Source organism: Carassius auratus, chromosome 14, assembly GCF_003368295.1.
Source record: "Carassius auratus strain Wakin chromosome 14, ASM336829v1, whole genome shotgun sequence".
Taxonomy (NCBI): domain Eukaryota; kingdom Metazoa; phylum Chordata; class Actinopteri; order Cypriniformes; family Cyprinidae; genus Carassius; species Carassius auratus.
This window is the reverse complement of record NC_039256.1, coordinates 31,300,310-31,320,032: the sequence shown is the minus strand read 5'-3', so window position 1 is coordinate 31,320,032 and position 19,723 is coordinate 31,300,310. Positions and strand designations below refer to the sequence as shown.

The 19,723-nt window shown below is 36.5% G+C and overlaps 1 protein-coding gene across 1 annotated transcript in view; it reads left to right on the top strand.

Annotated features, from left to right (window-relative positions):
* The window catches only part of LOC113114315 (GDNF family receptor alpha-4-like), a 49,857-nt gene that overhangs the window by 18,045 nt on the left and 12,089 nt on the right, over positions 1–19,723 (top strand). The window contains exons 2-3 of the mRNA XM_026281225.1: positions 17,886–18,161; positions 18,838–18,918. Of these exons, the coding sequence (XP_026137010.1) occupies positions 17,886–18,161; positions 18,838–18,918 (357 nt within the window). The remainder of the gene's footprint in view (positions 1–17,885; positions 18,162–18,837; positions 18,919–19,723) is intronic.

Here is a 19,723-nt window from a genome sequence, read left to right as displayed (position 1 = left end):
CTGAAATAACAACAACATCTTTCAGCATCAATGTCTACTCACTGCATATGTTCCATTAACTCAGAGATGGATTATATCATCGAGAGATGAGCAGTAGGTCTTAAATGCTCTAGCAGGATGTTGGAGCTCATTTAAACTGTACGTAACTCTACATATTAGTGTTTTTAACACAGTACTTTATGTTAATACAGTTCAATGAGAGAACATGTTTTCTTGTTGCACCAAATGACACTTTACAATCTTGAATGAGCTTGCCATTTCATAAAAATGTAAAAGTGTATAATATTTAAGGATCTTTTAGACACAATCATTTTCTATTGCATAATTAGGGCAAACACAAGTGCATCATAATCAAATTAACACAAGGAGAAACCAAAACACACACAGACATCATGATATAAGAAGTGCATTTTAATATGAATAACATTTTTATTGTTGAAAACAAGAATATCAGCATTGTGTTTGATTTCCAAACTGCAAAGGAAGAAAAGAAGGATCAATGCTCTCTGGAAGCGGTCATCTTTTTTCTACCTGGAACGTATTTAATTCAGTTAACTTACAAATGAATGCATTTGATTTCTCTTGAATCATTGGTACCGTATGTTAGGAAGAAGCATGCCTATCTCAAGTGAACAGGAGTGATGCTGAGGAGTGGGACTGAATTTGGGCTAAAAAATACCTGCAAGGTTTGAGGTCAGACTTATGTGTTGTTTCGTTTGCATTCAGCCCATGTGTTCGGTCTTGACCTGAACAGAGAGAGTGTTCTTCTCGGCTGCTGAAAGCACAGATGCAATGTTTTGGTAAACCAAATACTTTTCCTCTTTGCAAGCATCAGACATCACTGATTCTCCCTTTGCAAGTTTTCAGTGCTTTACTAATTGCACGGAAGCCCAGCTTGTGTTCACCTACAGTTGTGTTCAGATCATGTACAGCTGGAGTCGTAGCTCACCGCTGGCGTGAAATGGCATGACATTCTCACGTATGCCGAGCGATCTGCAGATTTACACTGCTTTACACCCAGCGAGGCCAGGCCCTGCCATCTCTTGACATCATGAGAAAAATGAGACGGCCTTGCCGCTCCTCATGAGGAGACGCCATGAAATTACCTACTCTTAAATCATTACATTAGCCATAAATTACAGGCCAGTCGACAGATGAAGAGCATTTACGGTATTTAAAAACACTGCGGTGCTTTGAAACCGTAGCTTCTAATATTTAAAGTTATGCTGAAACCATTGTGAAAAAGTAAGACGGGAGTACCACGGTGTAGGGATAGTAATTACCTTAATCCATATTTCACCTTATTTATGTGTTTTCTGTTATTTACTATTACAATCAGAACATCATTTATCTCTATGAGCGACATCAAAAATAAAAGCACACTAAATAAATGCATAATAAATACAACTAATAATATATACATACAGTTTCATTAATGTATATAAAAGCATTACAAAAATATAAAAGACAATGCACAACTTTTTTGTTTTTATTGCATATATATATATATATATATATATATATATATATATATATATCAGTGTACATTACAACATCAATAATAATAATTAAATACAAGAATAATATTGCAATCTAAAAAAATTATACATACAACAATGTATAAACACATTATGTATGTATGTATGCGTGTGTGTGTGTGTGTGTGTGTGTGTGTGTGTGTATATACACTATATATACACTCACAGACTACCATTCAAAAGTTTGGGATCAGTAAGATTTTAAATTATATAAAAACTGAAAACCAATATTAAAAATTGAAATAATTTCTCAATATTAAAGTTTTTCTCTTTTTTATCAAATAAATTGTGAAAAAGAGTGAGAGAGAGAAAATTCTACAACACACACACACATTGCATTTTTATTATATATATTATTACAACAACTACTAAAACTAATAAAAATGATGTATGTGTTTGTATAGTAATAATAATATTTATAATAAACATAATAATAAAAATTAATTCATCCATTTGTTCTCTGTGCTCTGTTTTTGTATTTAGACACACACGCACGCATGCACACACACACACACACACACACACACACACACACAAGATCGATGTGATTTTTATTCATTAAATGACTTGGACAAGGCAAGAGAGGAGAGTCTGTTTTGCTCATCTCTAGCAGTGATACAGACCCAATCTCTGGGGTTTTCTACATAAGTGCACAATCTGAGGCTTCGACTGCTGCAGACTGACAACAGAAATGCCCCGAAAAGGTTCAAAGGAACGAACAGACACAGATAGGTTGTATAGTCAGGCAGTTCATATGCCCTGAATACTAGAAAGACGCAGATGGAGATGGGTCCTGACATACTTTGCCCGTCGCACAACAATCTGAAAGTCTCTTTCCTCCAGTGAAACACGCCAAGCGCCCGACAGATGACCCGAGTCAGTTTGTGTAGATCAGACAAAGACAAGAGGAGGCGGTAATGAGGAGCTCTCGAGAGCCGGCTGACAGTCTGAGCACTGTTCATTTAGCGTGCCATATTTCTCAATGCCAAACAAACCGTGTTTTCGCGCCGGCACGATGCTACTCTATAATTAGCTTGAATGGCTGTTTTTGGATGTCTCACTGCAACCTTCATAAAAGCAACCAAAGTGCTTTGAATCCATTCATTTTTCACTTTCTGAAATACGATTAAAGGTCCATTGATGGTGAACGTGGGAAACGAGTCTCCTCTTAATAGAAGGCCACACATGTGCAGTAATGCTAGCCAACATCTCTACAATTAACAACTTTTCATATGCATGCAAAGCAAGCCACTTTTCAACATAATGATACACCTATTTCCTGAACACAGTGGATTTATCAACTCACATGATCAGTGCGTATTTATATAGTCATGCCTGAAGTCAATGGAAAATCACACTCGTGGATTGTTTACTCCCTCATTTCCTTCCAATTATCCAATCTAATTCTACAAGAATGTTTTAGGAAGTAATGAAGCAACACTATTTGGATATGATGTCACTCCTGGACAATATCTGACCGCTTGTTATTAGGGATTTGTTCTCTGAAGGGTTTGTTGCATAGAATAACATTATCTCATGCACAGGCCATACAGTATATGATACACTCTCACAGCATGGGTCAAAGATGAGGCGCATCAAATTGCATTTACACAAGTGTTTTAAGACATTTAATGCAATTGAATGCAAATGTGAAAATGTCAAAATATGGGTGAAATATTGTTTCATCAGCATTCAGCATAACAGTGTTGGTGAACGTTAGTTTTTAAAGTAATGCATTACTATTTTGCATTTAACTAAATTGTTACTTTTTGTAGAAAGTAATGCATTGTTACTTTGGCACTACTTTTTCTGATCAGGGATTGGGTTGCTTGTTTGTCTTTATAAAAAAACCTCACTTGTTTTAACCGCTACTTGTTTTAACTCTAAAATTAAAAATCAAGTAGCTTTGACTATACACCTTCTCTCGTTCTTTTTTTAAATTAACTGAGTAGGAAATTATTCTTGACCATAATTTTCCCCTGGGAAGATGATTAAAAAGTTATCCTTAGTTTCTGACCCAGCATCGATTACTACATTGCCTCATTAATCTGCTTTTATTACAGCTAGCTACAATCAGTATTTTCAGCAAGTGAAAATGTATCTCGAGTTGGTAATTAAACGAATAAAAAATAGCTCTGATAAGAGCTTGCACGCCGTCCCACGGCTCACTGAAATGTGTTGAAGTCGCCACTGAATGCAGTTCTCTTGATTTCTGACGGCTGGTGGCTCTTTCACATGCAGCGAGTCGTGATAAAACCTGAGAAATGCGTGTAATCGAAGCGCTGTGCGATCTCAGGGGAGCTGTGTGACAGATAACACGCTCTCAAACATCTCCATGTCCTCTACTGGATGACCTTTCAGACGCTGCCATCGGTTGATTCTATTCTCTGGTTTCCGCTCTATTTATAGCTGTAATTTGTTTCAATCTAGTTCCTTTACAATTGGTTGCCACCGAGAGCAAACTCATAAGATTCTGTGATAGATCAGAGAAATAAATATGTGTGTATCAGCAGTGTTGGCCAGAGGAGGAACAGATACGAGTCAAACAGTACATCTTAGAAGTGTTTGCTATTGAGACAGTTCAGCTAAAGGTCAGAGGTCAGAGGTCATGGGGTAAACAGGGCTCAGGATGGGATAAAATCGCACCAAAATTAAAAATGAATCAATAAATAAAATAAAACCACCGGTGTAGCCATGCATTTTTTTGTAGCATCTAATATTTTATAAATAATGGCCTTTAAGTATTTAAAATAATTCATAGTGTATTCTTGTGTCTTCTAAGGTAACAAAATGCCTTCAAAAAGCATTAAGTTCCCTTTCAAATAAACTCCAGGAGGCAAATATTGATTAATAAACAAAATTCAAGTAATATATAACTTGAAAGGTCATTGTTTACTAACATTCATGCTATATCAAACCCGTATGCAGTTATTTTTTTGGCATGGAGCGTGAAAGTATCAGCTCTTACTATACAATTTATAGTGACCATAGGCTTTGAAGCTCCAAAATGGACAAACAACATAACAAGTATCATCAAAGAGTATCTAAAGCCATATGATTACAGTTCAGAACCAGTGAGCGCTTTTTTTGTTTATTTATGTATTTACATTTTAATTGCATTTTTACATTTTGGAGGACGAACCAGTCCTTAGTTTCCGCCTCTAGTCCAGGTGTAGATCACATTGTGCAGCTTCTAATAAACCGCCATAACACTATTAACTGCCAGACAGGTTTCTGCATTTGACTTGCAATCATTCTGGATGTTTTACGCAGCCTGCCGAACAGAGCGGAGGTTGACAAAGATCAATTTGTGACAGACTCCTAAGAGTCTCATTAGAAAGAGCTCTCATCTTTCTTTCTGATGGAGCACTTTGGCATACACACAAGTCCTGCCATCTTCTGCTGCAGACGCCTTCGGTGACACAGAGCGTGTGATGACGTCTGCTCAGAAGTGCTTCACATTCCCAGCGCTTTCTCGGAGCTCAGACGCCAGAATGGAATCGCAAGGGTTAATCGGACATGCATCAGGGGTCACCGTCATGTGATTAAACACTGAGCTCATCACCACAGCGTAAACAGACTGCGATAATTAGACAGCTGGAATTTTATGAATAATCAGACAGCAAGAAATCAGCATGTAAACACCATTTTCCATGACCTGAATAATTTCGAGTTTGGAAAAATAATCGAATTAAGATGTGCAATTCTAATTCTTGGTGCAGATCTCGTTCTTATGCGGTCGTCCTGAAGCTCTGTTCTCAGAGAAAAGGGAAAACCTTGTGAAATAAGACGAGGTGAGATGCGGACTGCTGTATTTAATCCACAATTCCTAGTAAATTCTCTTTAAAAAACTCTTAATCAGTGCACAATAGTCAAGGTCATAAAGGTCATATGTCAAAAGTTGGCAGACTACATTACCTAATATGTGTTATCGATAGTAATTTGTAATTATTTATGGACTACAGACTACAAAATATGCATTATCCGGACTGTACATAAAAACTGAAGTATACTTTGGGACTACACACACTTTTGTCTGTAAAGCATTTAGGAATGGCTATGACTAAACATACGACACCTAAAGGAGTCTGCGTTGGGGGGGCAAATATGTTTTTATTTCATACGGATGTGGACAGAAAGACAATTTAAATGCAAAACAGACTGATGCCATCATATGGTGCAACTAATTATATAGTCAATAAAATTTTCCCTAAGGAAAAAAAAACTAATTTACCATAATGAATCATGCTTAATTAGAGGTGTTTGCTGAGGCAAGCATCACTGTTTGGATAGCTGATAATTAGGCTTTGGGATTTGAACAAATGGCGAATGTAACTCTTCCTGCAATTGTTTGTTCTACAGAGATGTTCTGTTTCTTTTCTAGGTTAACTAACACAAATGAGTGAAAAATCCCATAGACAAATTTAAAACATAGCATAGCAATATCCTAGCAATGCTTCAGAAACCACCCAAACATCGAATCAACTGTTCAGAAATACTCCGATGACCACCAGAATACTCCAGCAATCATATAGCAATGCTCCAACAACCACACAAAACACATTTACAACCGTATAGCTACAGAAATGCTTTTCAGAAAACGTTAACTGTATTCATTTATTGCTAATTTGCAAGGTTTTTGTTTGTGTATTTTAAAAGGTTAGTTCACCATATAATGAAAATTCGTCCATCTTCTACTCATCCTCCAAGCATCCTAGGTGCACGTGACTTTCTTCTTTAAGAATAATCCAGTCTGAGTTATATAAAAAATTGTCTGTCCTCTTCCAAGCCTTTCAGTGGGGGTAAGCGGGTGTTTGTTGAAAACCGTTCAGAAGACGTGAAATAAAGTGCATGCATCTGTAATAAAACGTCCCTCACAAACAAATCCATGCATTTTTGTAAGATAAATATCCAGGTTTCAAATATAATAAACATTTTTTTTCTCACCTCTGCTGACTGTGGGGAACCGGAAGTCATTGTAGTTCGTCAGCGTTGTGTGGTTAGTGACGAGCATTGAGAGAGAACGAAATAAAAAGCCTATCATGAATTAGAAGAACAAAACAAGGATTTAAAGAAATAAGCCAAGAGGAGACGAAGTGACGCACGATGCATACACCTTCCATCTTCCACCTGCACGTCTTGCACATCCCACAGTCAGCAGATGTTAGAAAAAAAATAGTTTATTACGTTTGAAATCTGCATATTTATCCTTCAAAAATGCATGGATTTGTTACAGGGCGACTATATTTACCCCCGGAGCCGTGTGTGGGATGTTTTATTACAGATGCACGCACTTTATTTCACGTATTCTGAACGGTTTTCAACAAACACCAGCTTACCCCCATTGAAAGGCTTGGAAGAGCAAGGACAGTTTTTAATTTAACTCCGACTGGATTATCCTGAAAGAGGAAAGTCACGTGCACGTAGGATGCATCGAGGATGAGTAGAAGATGGACGAATTATCATTCTATGGTGAACTAACCCGAGGTCAAGCCGTTAGATAATGTATAAACAAAGCTATTGTGACAGTGTTTAACAGTTTAACATGGAGACTTGTACACTGTACTTTTCAAAAACCATTTAACATTTACATTTTTGGCTACAGTAGTTCGCTAGTTAGAATGACCAACCTCTAACCTGTCCACGAGCGGAGTGCGGGTTATATGAGTGTATTTGCATGATAAAGAGGTCGAGTCCTGAGCTCCGTTCTTACCCTGACAGTCATTCATTAGAGGAGGACTGATGCTAGTCCTTGTTTTTAATGACATTAGTCTCTCAACCACACCAACGGCCGGAAAAAATGAGATGAGTCACGCTCTTGCTCCGCGCTCAGTGAAGGACAAAATGCCGATAAGTTAATTGCTAGCTTTATGAAGCAACAGGTTCTGCGGCTGCTGTAATGTCATCGCACCCTGTCTTAAGATAAAAGCCTTTTGTTTTGGGGGTGTTGAGGCTTGACAAGCCATCGGTGCATATGAGAATCTGCCGACACCTGATTTTAACTAGACGTATTTTTTAATTAATGCTTGTTTTATAACTCGGCAGAATGGCTGAAATTAAACAGTCGCTCACTCGCTACGCACTCTCTTCTGAATACAAATAGAAAGCGCCCACGCATTTACACTCTCTTGTGTTTTATATATCCTGCGGGTTTCTGTCAGTCGGTGAGATGGTGTACAGGTGGCAATTACACCAGAACGGATAAGTACGAAATCTGCATGTGTAACAAGAGTTTATTCTATTATTCATTCAAATGTTCACAATCTATTTCAGCTCCCAAACTTCTCAGGTTTTGGGTTTGGGGAGGATTTAAATCTATTCAAGCCACAAGGCATGCAGAATTCCTGCATTACCAGAGCAGCCTCCCAAAACACACCAAACCATCAAGTCTTGCCCTTTCTCATCCCATTGTCTTTCAGGCAACGAGGATAAATGCTCACTGTCAGAATCCAACGAATGCAATGTTGCATTTCACCTTCTGAGGTAGTCAATTGTGTGTAACTAATTGCCATCTTTGTTTGTTCCTCCTGTTTTCGGCTTCTCTGCGGTCAGTAAATAAGAAAGTGTTGTTTTGACTTGCGATCGTGTGCGTGCGCCTGTTGTCCTGAGACTTTGGCAAGCAGCCCGGAGTTCATTGTATGAAATGAACTCTTAGTCCATGCAGCGAGTGAACCGATCGACAACTTGTAAATAACCCCATGCATGGTCAATTACAAGCTTTATTTCAACGGATTATATCTGCTTCTTGTAAGTCATCCTCCATGCAGTGAAGGTGTTTAGGGTTCAACTGAACTGCGACACAAAACAAGTTGACTTTGATAGGCTGTAGTGTTAACTCTCTACAGAGCGCTACAGAGCGGTTCCAGATGCAAAAATCGCATTCATTTTCTTCATGGAGAGATGAATTTTTAATGACAACATATGCTTGTACCTTTAAAGATGAACATACCATGACCTCTGATATTATTATGTGATAGTACGTGCTACAAACCCACAAAATCAGTGTTATTAAATAAATAAATAAAAATAATAATTAATTTACAATAAACAATTTATTTATATGATTATGTATATACATAAACACATATTTTTACTTAAACTTTTATATGCACATTTTATTAGGATCCAACAATGATGCATTCAAAAGTGACAATAGATATTTAGAATGTTACAAAAATGTATCTTTTTTTTTTCATTTTGTTTTTAGAATCTTGAAAAAAATGTATCACCAATCAAATGTAACACAGAAAATATTAAGCAACAAACACTGAAAACACTAATAAATATTTCACTTTTGCCATCAAATGAATACATTTTGTAATAATAGTTCACTATATTACTGTTTTGCTGTATTTTTGATCAAATACATGCATGGGTGAGCTTTAAGGCACTGATTTTCAAAAACACACACACACACACAAAAAACTGATCTTAAACTTTTACATATTATATTACTTTATATTATAGACAATAAGTCAGTAATACATAATACAGTACTTTTTAAATCAGTGACGTAAATTGCAACACTTTGTGGGATTAGTAGTTGTCAAGTTTCTACTTTAAAAGAAAGTGTGTAATGCGATTCTTCTCAAAGCTGGTTGATTTGGTTTGAGGAACCTTCTAAAAAATCGTTGTTGATGTCTCTAGTCCGCACATGTAGACATTCATAAACATGCAGTGGCAAATCCTCGATCAGGTGTACAGAAGCTGATCTGATCTAAAAGCTGCGGTCAGGTATGTGAGGAAATGTGAACGTGTAAATGTTTGTGCAGCAGGTGATTTCATGTTTCTGCAGGGAACCGCATGCTTCTGTGCCTTTGTGTGCGATTACGAGAGTTGCGTGTCTCGAGGTGAATCCACAGATAAATCACCAGCCTGTGTTTTGTTGCTGGAAGTGAGCCGTGGGGAATAGGCATCTACTACTGACAAAATACATGATTAAAGGAAGGCCACTGTGTTCAATGCATCAGCTGATTAGCATTGACTTTCCAGAGCCATCAACATTATATTATAACGGCATTTACGAGATTCAAGGTCTATTTTATGTGGATTGTTAGAAGACATTAATGTGTTTCCATTCCGCTTGTGTCTGATGCATTTTCTACCATTGTTTTGTGATGAAATGCTACTGGCTTCTCTTCGTTGTTCATTGTGTGTTTATAGGAAACTCCTGATAGAAATGTGATAGAATCTGCATTTATATGCAGCATTAGGTGCATACGCCTGACTTGTGAATAATATGGGTTTTCATAGATTATTCTCTTGCACATTTTTTATAACTGAGGAAAGTGACTTTTTTGTGTCGAATTCAAGTCTTTTAATCATGGAGCGTGTCTTGATTATACAGTAACAGTATGTAGTAATACTCTGCAAATGAAAAGGTTGGAGAAACACTTATTAACTATGAAATGTTTTCACTATATTGAACAGACGATAAAAAATCTCTTATTTTCAGTCCTAAAACTGCGATGCAGAGGAAGACGAGGACATATTTCCCCTGGAACTGACTTTTTGAAATTGCTTCTCTATCAAAACATTGTACAAGCAAATCTGTCTTTGCTCTGGGCTGTATCTCTGGTACACAAAAAAACATGCGTGATGCGTTGCATATAGATTGGAAGAGTTGTGATGCCTACAGTTTTTTTAAACATCTTAAAATGTTTTGCTGTTTCAATTTTCTAACAGCAATTTATTTTCCTTTGATGTCAGTAAGTGGTTTTTGTGCCCAGTTGAGTAATTGTGTCTGTGATGTCTTGTATTTTCAGCATGTTCATGTTTAAAGCCCTCAAACTTTTGATTGGCTGTTCTAAATTTATAATATCTTATTCAGTGTTGTGCGCAATGAAATGATTTTGCGAGAATCAAGTTCTACACGATTCTCCACTGGTGACATAAATGTCAGCAATGTGCGGTTAGGCCGTCATTAGCCAGCACCTTATATTTAAGCTGTGAATTCACCCTTATTCAAGATTCATGCTGTCTTTAAGATTTAACGAACATTCATTGGGCCTCTGGCTGCCATGCGTATAAAATGTATAGTTTGCATGACACTAATAATTGGTGAACAGGTTAGTTAGTTCTCACCATCTCCAACTTATCTTCTTCATGGTCAGGGCTGTTTTTAACTGTCTAAAAAAATATTAGACAGAAAATGGAAGATTATACTTTATATATTAAAAAGTAAAATCCTGACAAAACTTTGAAAGAATTACACAAGAGGACACACAAAGTAAAATAGCACTCAAGGTTAAAGGAATAGTTCACTCAAAAATGAAAATGTGCTCAGAACTCACTAACCCTCTGGTTATCCAATATGTAGATTAATTTATTTTTTTCTCATCAGATTTGTTGGATGGCTCTGCATTGAATGGGGTGCCGTCAGAATGAGAGTCCAAACAGCTGATAAAAACATCACAATAATCAACAGCACTCCGGTCCATCAGTTAACGTCTGAAGAAGACAAAAGCTGCGTGTTTGTAAGAAAAAAATCCATCATTTTGAGTCATCAATAAAAATACAAATCATCTGCTCATATTTTGTTTCTCCAGTGAAAATCAGGAGTGAAATAAGCACAAATAAAGAACCGTTTACAAGCCAAAATGGCTCTAAACACATACTGTATGTCAGTGGATATTGATGTGAGGGACAACAGGAGACAGATTTTCTCACTGGAGGATGCGTTATTATGGATTTTAGACTCATGTTTTTGTAAAAAGCAACAGGTTGACGTTACATGCATCTTAATGATGGATTTGTCTTTTGCAAACATGCAGCTTTTGGTTTCTCAGCTGTTAACTGATGGACTGGAGTTGTGTGGATTACTTGTGGATTATTGTGATGTTTTTATCCACTGACAGATTTTCAATCTGGTTTCTGACCGCATCGCAGCACAGAGACAGCACTCATTCATTTAAATGATATTCGTTTAAATTCTGATTCTTCGCAAAATATCAGTGCTGGTATTGCTAGATCTCAGTGCTGCGTGCGACACTGTTGATCATAAGATACTTCTACAGAGACTGGAAAACTGGGTATGCTTTCTGGGATGGTAATCAAATGGTTCAGGTCATACTTAGAAGGGAGAGAGGATATTATGTGAGTCTAGGAGAGCATACTGTAAGTCTAAGTGGATGTCCATGACATGCGGAGTCCCACAAGGCTCAATTCTAGCACCGCTCTTGTTTAGCCTGTATATGCTTCCACTAAGTCAAATAATGAGAAAGAACCAGATTGCCTATCACAGCTATGCTGATTACACCCAGATGTACCTAGCCTTATCTCCAAATACAGACTACAGCTCCATTGACTCCCTCTGCCAATGTAATGATGAAACTAACAGTTGGATGTGCCAGAACTTTTTTCTAGACTCAAAACTCATCTGTTTAGCTGTGCATTTATTGATTGAGCTCTGTGCGATGTCTGAAATGATTGCACTGTATTTTATGCAAACAGAAATGTCTGCAATTGCCTTCAATATATTTTAAATCAAATTTTAAATCATTTTCAAAGTTTTTTAATTCCTTTTTTTATTTTTGTGATTATTTTACTTTCTTTTATATTAAGCACTTTGAATTTCCATTGTGTACGAAATGTGTTATATAAATAAACTTGCCTTGCCTTGACTGGGCTCTCATTCTGACGGTACCCATTCACTGCAGAGAATCCTTTGGTGAGCAAGTGATGCAATGCTACATTTCTCCAAATCTGGAGAAGAAACAAACTCATCTACATCTTGGGGGGCGTGAGGATGAGTAAGTTTTCAGCAAAGTTTCATTTTTGGGTGAACTACTTAAAGAAATCTTTCAGTGACAAAATCTCAATGATAGATAGTAAAAACATATGAGGTTTCCAAAGTGTTTGAAACATTCATGCACAGTTCAGCTGAATTATAACGTTTACCCTTTATGTTATTAAACTGAATGTACAAAGCAACCTATTTGCTGAAATATCCGCAAGATAAAACAACAATGAAAAGTGTGGTTTATCTGTCAGTCAGATGTGTGTGAAGGTAGTGTACTATGTGTTATATTAAAAAAATCACCTTAGTCATATAAAATAGTTATCTCTGTTTGATTGTAATTAAAATGTCATTCACATTTGTTGAACAAAATCATTTTCTTTCCTCACTGAGAGCATTTGTGAAGGTATAAAGAGGCTCTGTCGGTGTTATCCTAACAGAGTCCATTAACTTTCATTTCCACTCTCATCCATTCTAAAGTGGGTCGTTAGTTTGGTGCATCTGGGTAACTGATCGGCTAATCTGTCTTTGATTTATGTGCAAGGAGAAGCGAGGACTTAGCACAGGGCTCTGAAGGAATTGATGACTGACATGGTTAATTGGCTAAACCCACTGGTACACTGAGACAGGCTTATTGGAAATGTCAAATCAAGCACTTCATTTGCATTCATGATGTATGGTGTCTATTCTGGCTTCTGCCAATGCAGCATTAGTGGACACTTTCTTCGATGGAGAGAGGCTGGGGTTTCACGCTGCTGTTGGAGTCGCGCGATTGACCATCAGTCTTTTCACAACTTCAGCTCTGAAGGTTTATAAACACTTGATTGCAATGTTGGCTTTTTGCATGCTCACCTAAAATATCAGGTATTTGGATGGATGGAGAAGTATGTAATTACTCACCATTATTTGCCCTGGCATATTTATTAACATAAATTAAAAAGTGATTTGGTTTATTCAAACTAATAAACTAACAATTGCAGCAAGCTGAAGTGATATGTTGATGATATGGACTGAATGAATCACGTGTTTACTTGTGGTTTTAAGGATCCAACACATGGCTAAAAACAATAGAAAACAATAGAAACCTGCATATAGCTTGTTTGTCCATAGTTGTTTGGCAGCAAAGTAGTTTAAGCACTTCATTTTAAAACAAATATAGAGTAAAACTGTAGTTTGGGGATTGATTGCTTAACTAGTTGATTGTTAGCATGCATATTACTAGCAAATTGGCTGTTTATTAGTACTTTTAAAGCACATATTAATGTCTTATTCTGCAAAACTATATTTTAGATCCTTAATCCACTTCATACCTAAATTTGACAACTACATTATTAACTATTAATAGGATGCATATCGAGTCAAACGTCATATTTAATGAGAATTGGACCTTAAAATAAAGTGTGACCAAAATGGGTTACTTAAAATAAAATTAGCATTTACTGAAATTAAATAAAATATAAAATCTTGACTTACTGTGTGTGTCAAAAAAACACTTCTTATTTTCATTTAGTTTAACTTGTATCTCCTAAAATAACTAAAACTAGATTAAATAAACTGAAATGAAATAAAAAGTAATAAACATTTTGTACAATTTAATAGTTTTATAGTAACAAAATTAAAAAAACAACTGTCAAATGTAAATAAAAATACAATTATAATAGTATCTCAAAGATACAAAAATCACACTCACGTCAAAAGTGTGAAAGTTGGCAACCCTGAATTGGGCAAATGACTCGCGATTCACAGCGTTTTTGTCTTTTTATCTGGTCCGTTATAAAGAACCGACTCATGAGAGTCAACGTTTCCGTGAAACTGACACATAACGTTTTTCAGAGAAATTTCACAATCTTCATAAACTGAGCCCTGAATTGCACAAACATCCTTTAAAGAAGTCATTGGAATAAGTGAAAACAGTGACTCTTATAGTCTTATTGTTTGAATGGGATATGTTTGAGCTAACTCTAAAATCAGACATGTCGGTTTGGATCAGATATTGATTATAAGCCCATGCTGACTTTGGACAATAATCATCAGGTGGACACAGACTGTAGAATTGCACCATTCATCTTTACAATAACAGCCCACTTAGGGCTCTCTCACACAACAGGTTGTCATTTGCTGATCAATAGAAGTCCTGCTGTGCAATTTTGCTTCTCATGTTTCACAACGGACAGGGCACCAGCCGCTTGAAATAGACTGTGTGTGTGTGTGAGTGTGTACAAAATATAGAAACAAAAGCTATAATTTACAGGTTGGAAGTCCATAAGATTTGATGTGCCGTGGATGACAATTATGAACTAAAAGAAAAGTGACTAGAGCTTGGTGCTTGCTCTTTATTGTCTGAATTATGTGCATCAAGTGTTAAGAATGAGTTTGTGTTTTATAGTTACAGCACATAGTGTACAGTGCTGGTTGGTTATAGATTACATGTAATCTGGATTATGAAGTAATGAAGTACTTGTAATTAGATTATATTACATTTTAGAATAGTCCTAATCAGACTGCAGTATTGGTTAAAGCCAGGATTACATATTTTTAACACAATAGCAATAAATTATTCTTTTGGTATTTTTATCATACAAGATTATTAAAGTCAATGTGATAAACAATTTGGGTCAAACGTAATCTAAAAGCAATCAAAAAGCGCACTGTATTATATGCCCTTAAATGTGTAATGTAATTTTTTGTCATGTAATTTTGAATCCGTAACATCTTCAGTTTGGGAAGGCTTTCTGGCTGCAGTGATGTAAAGACTTGCTTTATCATATTTAATCCACTACCACACTGACTTCTTTCAAGAACATTGTTTGAAATGGTAGAGTGAATTACAAGATAAATATATGCACTAGAAGAGGTGTACAAAAAGAAAAAAAAGTTTTGACTCTGAGGAAAAGTCAAAAGCACCATAAAAGTAGTTTATATGACTAGTGCGATGTATTCCATGTCTCTGATGAAAGTAAAGGTTTTAGTATTTTGGAAATCTCGCCCTCTGGCACAGCTTTCAGATCTCAGTTCACACTTGTCCACATTCAAACTTGAGCAGGGAACGTTATATATATACGCCAATATTATTAGCATTCATGATTCAACATTCAGAAAATGTCACGTTAGCTAACGTGTTTTTTTAGGTTATGATTTGGCATATTATTAGATTGTGATTTGGCAGCTAACATTACATTTTCACCTTCACACATCTCTGTTCTCTCGCCTCTGATCATCTGAAAAGAGATTGCATGTATAGTTATTCAGAGCCTGACTGACACGCATCCTCAAACAGAGAACATATTGGTAATAATGTGGATTGCAAGAGTGTGAAGGACAAATATTGAGTCAAAGACACCCTTTATTCAATAATAGCAGCACATTCGTTTTTTGATTTTTGTTTTTCTTTATTTGATCATACAGAGTCTTGATGTTAAGCTTTTGCTTTGGAAGAAGTGTTTAAAATGTGCAGAAATGTGCATGTTTTCGTCCCTTTAGTGCGCAGTTAATCATTATAGCCCTACAAAAATGTTTTTATTTTGATGCTTGATTTTTAACAGCTGCTTGTAGAGCTACTTTTATTTGAAAGTGTAAATATGAATTAATCTTAAAAATATATGCCAGGGTTTATTTTTTTTTTTTAACCAGAGTACAGTCTTACTCATGTTATGGTATTAACATGACCACAACGGAAATACAAGTTTATTTTAACAGCTAACTCTAATGAACTGAAATGCAGATTTTACATATGCATCATTTGAAGTCTAATAGCCGTTAGCAGTTGTATAAATATAGATACTAAACATGATCTTTATTATTTGTGCAATAATAAATAAAGGAATAAATTACCCATGCATCAGGAACTAAAGTTAAGAAAGCAGCGTCCCTCATTAATATGCGTCCTAGTCTGGTGGAAGGGAGAGGAGAGACTTGTTTAATTGAAATAATGAATTGTCTCGCTGTGTTTTGGTTTGATCAGACGGTGGCTTGGCTGGTTTTTTATCAGACTATTCCTTCCCTAATCCAGCTCAGGCACTAATGTTGAACAATGCTCCAATAAGATATAGAAAGTCTCATTTTGCCCGCTGTCATGTTGATTTATTCTCATGTCTGTAGTCATGATACATCGCCTTCCCTGCCTCCACAAAAACTGACTGCATATGGTTGCATCTGTCAGAAAGCCTTTGAGTTTTTCGGGTACAAAATATCAGCCCACAGATTCTGCTATTCCCGACTGAGGCTGAAAAACATCAGGCTATCACCGACAAACACACCGATGAAAGAAAAGCCGTGTCAATGTCATGCAATGATGCGTTTCAACATTTAGCTGAGTTTGTTTGAGTCCAAAAATGTGGTTGTGATTTTACCTCTTATTTGAGATCATCATTAATTCAAAACACTAGCACATGCATAAATCTGTTAGATGTTGAAATTATGTTTTTTCCTCCTTTTGTTTGAATTTCGTTCAGAGGCCTTTTCTCATGCAATTTAATCAGTGGATTAACAGATGGTGTTGCAACCTGTAGAATAGTTTATGTATGTATGCATCTGTCTGTATGTCATTTCAGGAAACGTCTCTGAGTGTCATCTTATGTAAATGCATTCATTCGGACTCTCTAGGCAGTGCCAAGTTGTATGATATATAAAATAAAAGCAAATGCTTATGCAATTTATATGACGCCTGTGACTGGCCCATGAATTTGAATAATATTAGCATTCAAAAGATTTTTTATATTTATTATAATCATCACAAGTTTGTCAGATGTTTTCCCAACTTTGCTGCAATAAAAATCATTATGCCTTAAGCGTGCATAATGTACGTTGCATTTAATTCTTGTGCTGTGCTGAAAATCCTGGTTTAAACAGTCTAGCCTTTTACAAATTGCTTGCAAATCTTTCGTTATATTATATTATAAACAAACATTGGATTCAATCTTCGTCAACTTGTTTTCTTTCAATTATCACAGGTTTAATATTTCTGTTTGGTGTGAATTAGTCATAGGCCTGAGTTTGGGGATAACACATTACAAGTTACGTAATCAGATAACTTTTTAATGCATTACTTTTCAATTTATATGAAAATATCTGAAATTACTTTTTCAAACAAGTAAAGCCAGTTACTTTGGTTTTTGTTTTAACTTTGGCAGGACACCACAGGTGTACCATAACACGGTTTAGTCCAATGTAATGACATCAACTAGCATTTTTATAGTCAAAATGACCATAGTGCAACATGAGGGATAAAAACTACAGAATGCAGATACTGTAAATGCAATTTATGAAGAGTGCATGTTGTAAAAACAACAGAGAGAGTATGGTAACAGACAAGACCTGGATCAGCGAGCTGTAGTTAGTGAAAGTGAATAATTACTTTTGAACAGCAGATGGGATGTGATTATATCTGATGAAGTGCAGCTGTTTATGGGTAGCCTGTGAAACCTGATGGTTATTTGATGGAAATTGAGACGTTTGTGTCTGGTGGTCACTGTTTCTGATGCTGACTTGATGGATATTGCCGTGTTGGATGTTTGCTTTCTAAATAAAATACACTGTACACCTGTAATAAACCACATCTGGCAAAGCTTTGATGGTGAATTGGACAGAAATCCCTTCTTTATTGCCCTTAGCTCTGCAGGTCCTGCTTTCTGCGGGGAGAGACTGTCTCATAGCGGGAGACACCTGTTCCAGTGATGAGACGTGCAGCCCGCGTCTGCGGACCCTGCGTCAGTGTGTGGCCGGTAACGGCAGCATGAAGCTCGGCCCCGGAGCCCGCAGTCAGTGTGCAAACGCCGTCTCTGCGCTGCTGTCCAGTCCTCTGCACGGCTGCCAATGCAAACGAGGCATGAAGAGAGAGAAAAACTGCCTCAGCATATACTGGAGTCTCCACCAGTCCGGGATGCATGGCGAGTAACATGATAGTATTTTACTTTATCTCTAAATACCAAGAAATGCACAGAACTATGTATATATATATATATATGCATGCATGTGCGTAGAGAATTTTTCAAAACTGAGATTTATACATCATCTGATAAATAGGCTTTACATTATCTGAGATACAACTATTTGAAAATCTGGAATCTGAGGATGCGAAGAAATCAAAATATTGAAAAAAATCATCTTTAAAGTTGTCCAAATGAAGTTCTTAGCAATGCATATTACTAATCAGAAATTAAGTTTTGATATATTAACATTAGGAGATTTACTAAATATCTTCATGGAACATGATCTTTACTTAATGTCATATAAAATCGTTATACTATGGGGATTTTGAATGCTTGAATCTGATTGGCTGATGAACGGTCTGAGGTGTGCAATAATTTTTTGGGAAATGCACGGCGAACGTAGTTCCAGGCAGCTCTCCTGACCGCATTAGTTTCGTATCACTTCGCATAGTAAAACTGTAATGATGGAAATCACAGGACTAACAAAAACAAGAACATGACAGACAATTTTCCAAAATTAAATGAGAACTTGTAATTAGATTATATTGCACTTTAAAATACTCATAATCAGACTGTGACCCCTTGAGATATACTGCACTTGAGATATATGATTTAAGGTTGTGTGTTCTTGCAGGGCTTAACCTGGTAGAGAACTATCCGTATGAAGCGATCGAGAAAGGCTATGACTTTGTGCGTCTGGCCTCCATCACTGCAGGTAAGATGATCATACAATAGGGCGACCTACGACCTTTCAAAACAAGGATAAATGTATATTACAAAGATTTAATCAAATGCTTTTTATCTTGTAGAAGTGAAGTGAAGGAAAACTCTTATTATACTGCATGTAATTCCAATCAATGTGTCTTTATTTGTATTTTGACTGACTAGACACTAAAATGGAGCTCAGGACTTAGAAATAGACTTATTTAACTAAGTTGAAATAAAAAGGCACACACAGGGACCCTAGTACAATAATCTTTACTTTAAATGTCATGGTGCCCCGACATCATATTAGCATTGCAAATCTGTATTAGCAGTGTAAACGTAAAGTAGTGTAGCTCTGAAACTTGTTCTCACTGTCATCTCCTTTAGTTCTACTCTTGTTTTTGTTTCGGCTGTCCGATGGAAATTAGTCATAGATGCTCGGTTTGTCTGGACTGGATCTTTCATCAGCTCTGTGAGAATCAACAAAGCTGTTAGGTGAATGATTTGGACAGACGTTTCTTGGCTCTGCTGTGATTATTAATCGCAATGAAATCGAGAAAGAGAGATTTCAAGAGTCTGAGTGAGCTGCTTCTTTTCATTTTCCTCAGGTTTTACTGACCTCAGCCTGAGTTATTTACTGTGCTTCTGCATTACCGTCACGATGCCGGCTGTTCAGTCGGATGATGTCGATCGGAATGCTAAAATGATCTCTTGGAAAGACGTTTCAGCAGCATTCCGTTTAATTTGTTCCATCTCATTTTCATTCCTGACTTCCTTTCACATCATGAGGCATTTCCTTTGGTCGTAATGATTTG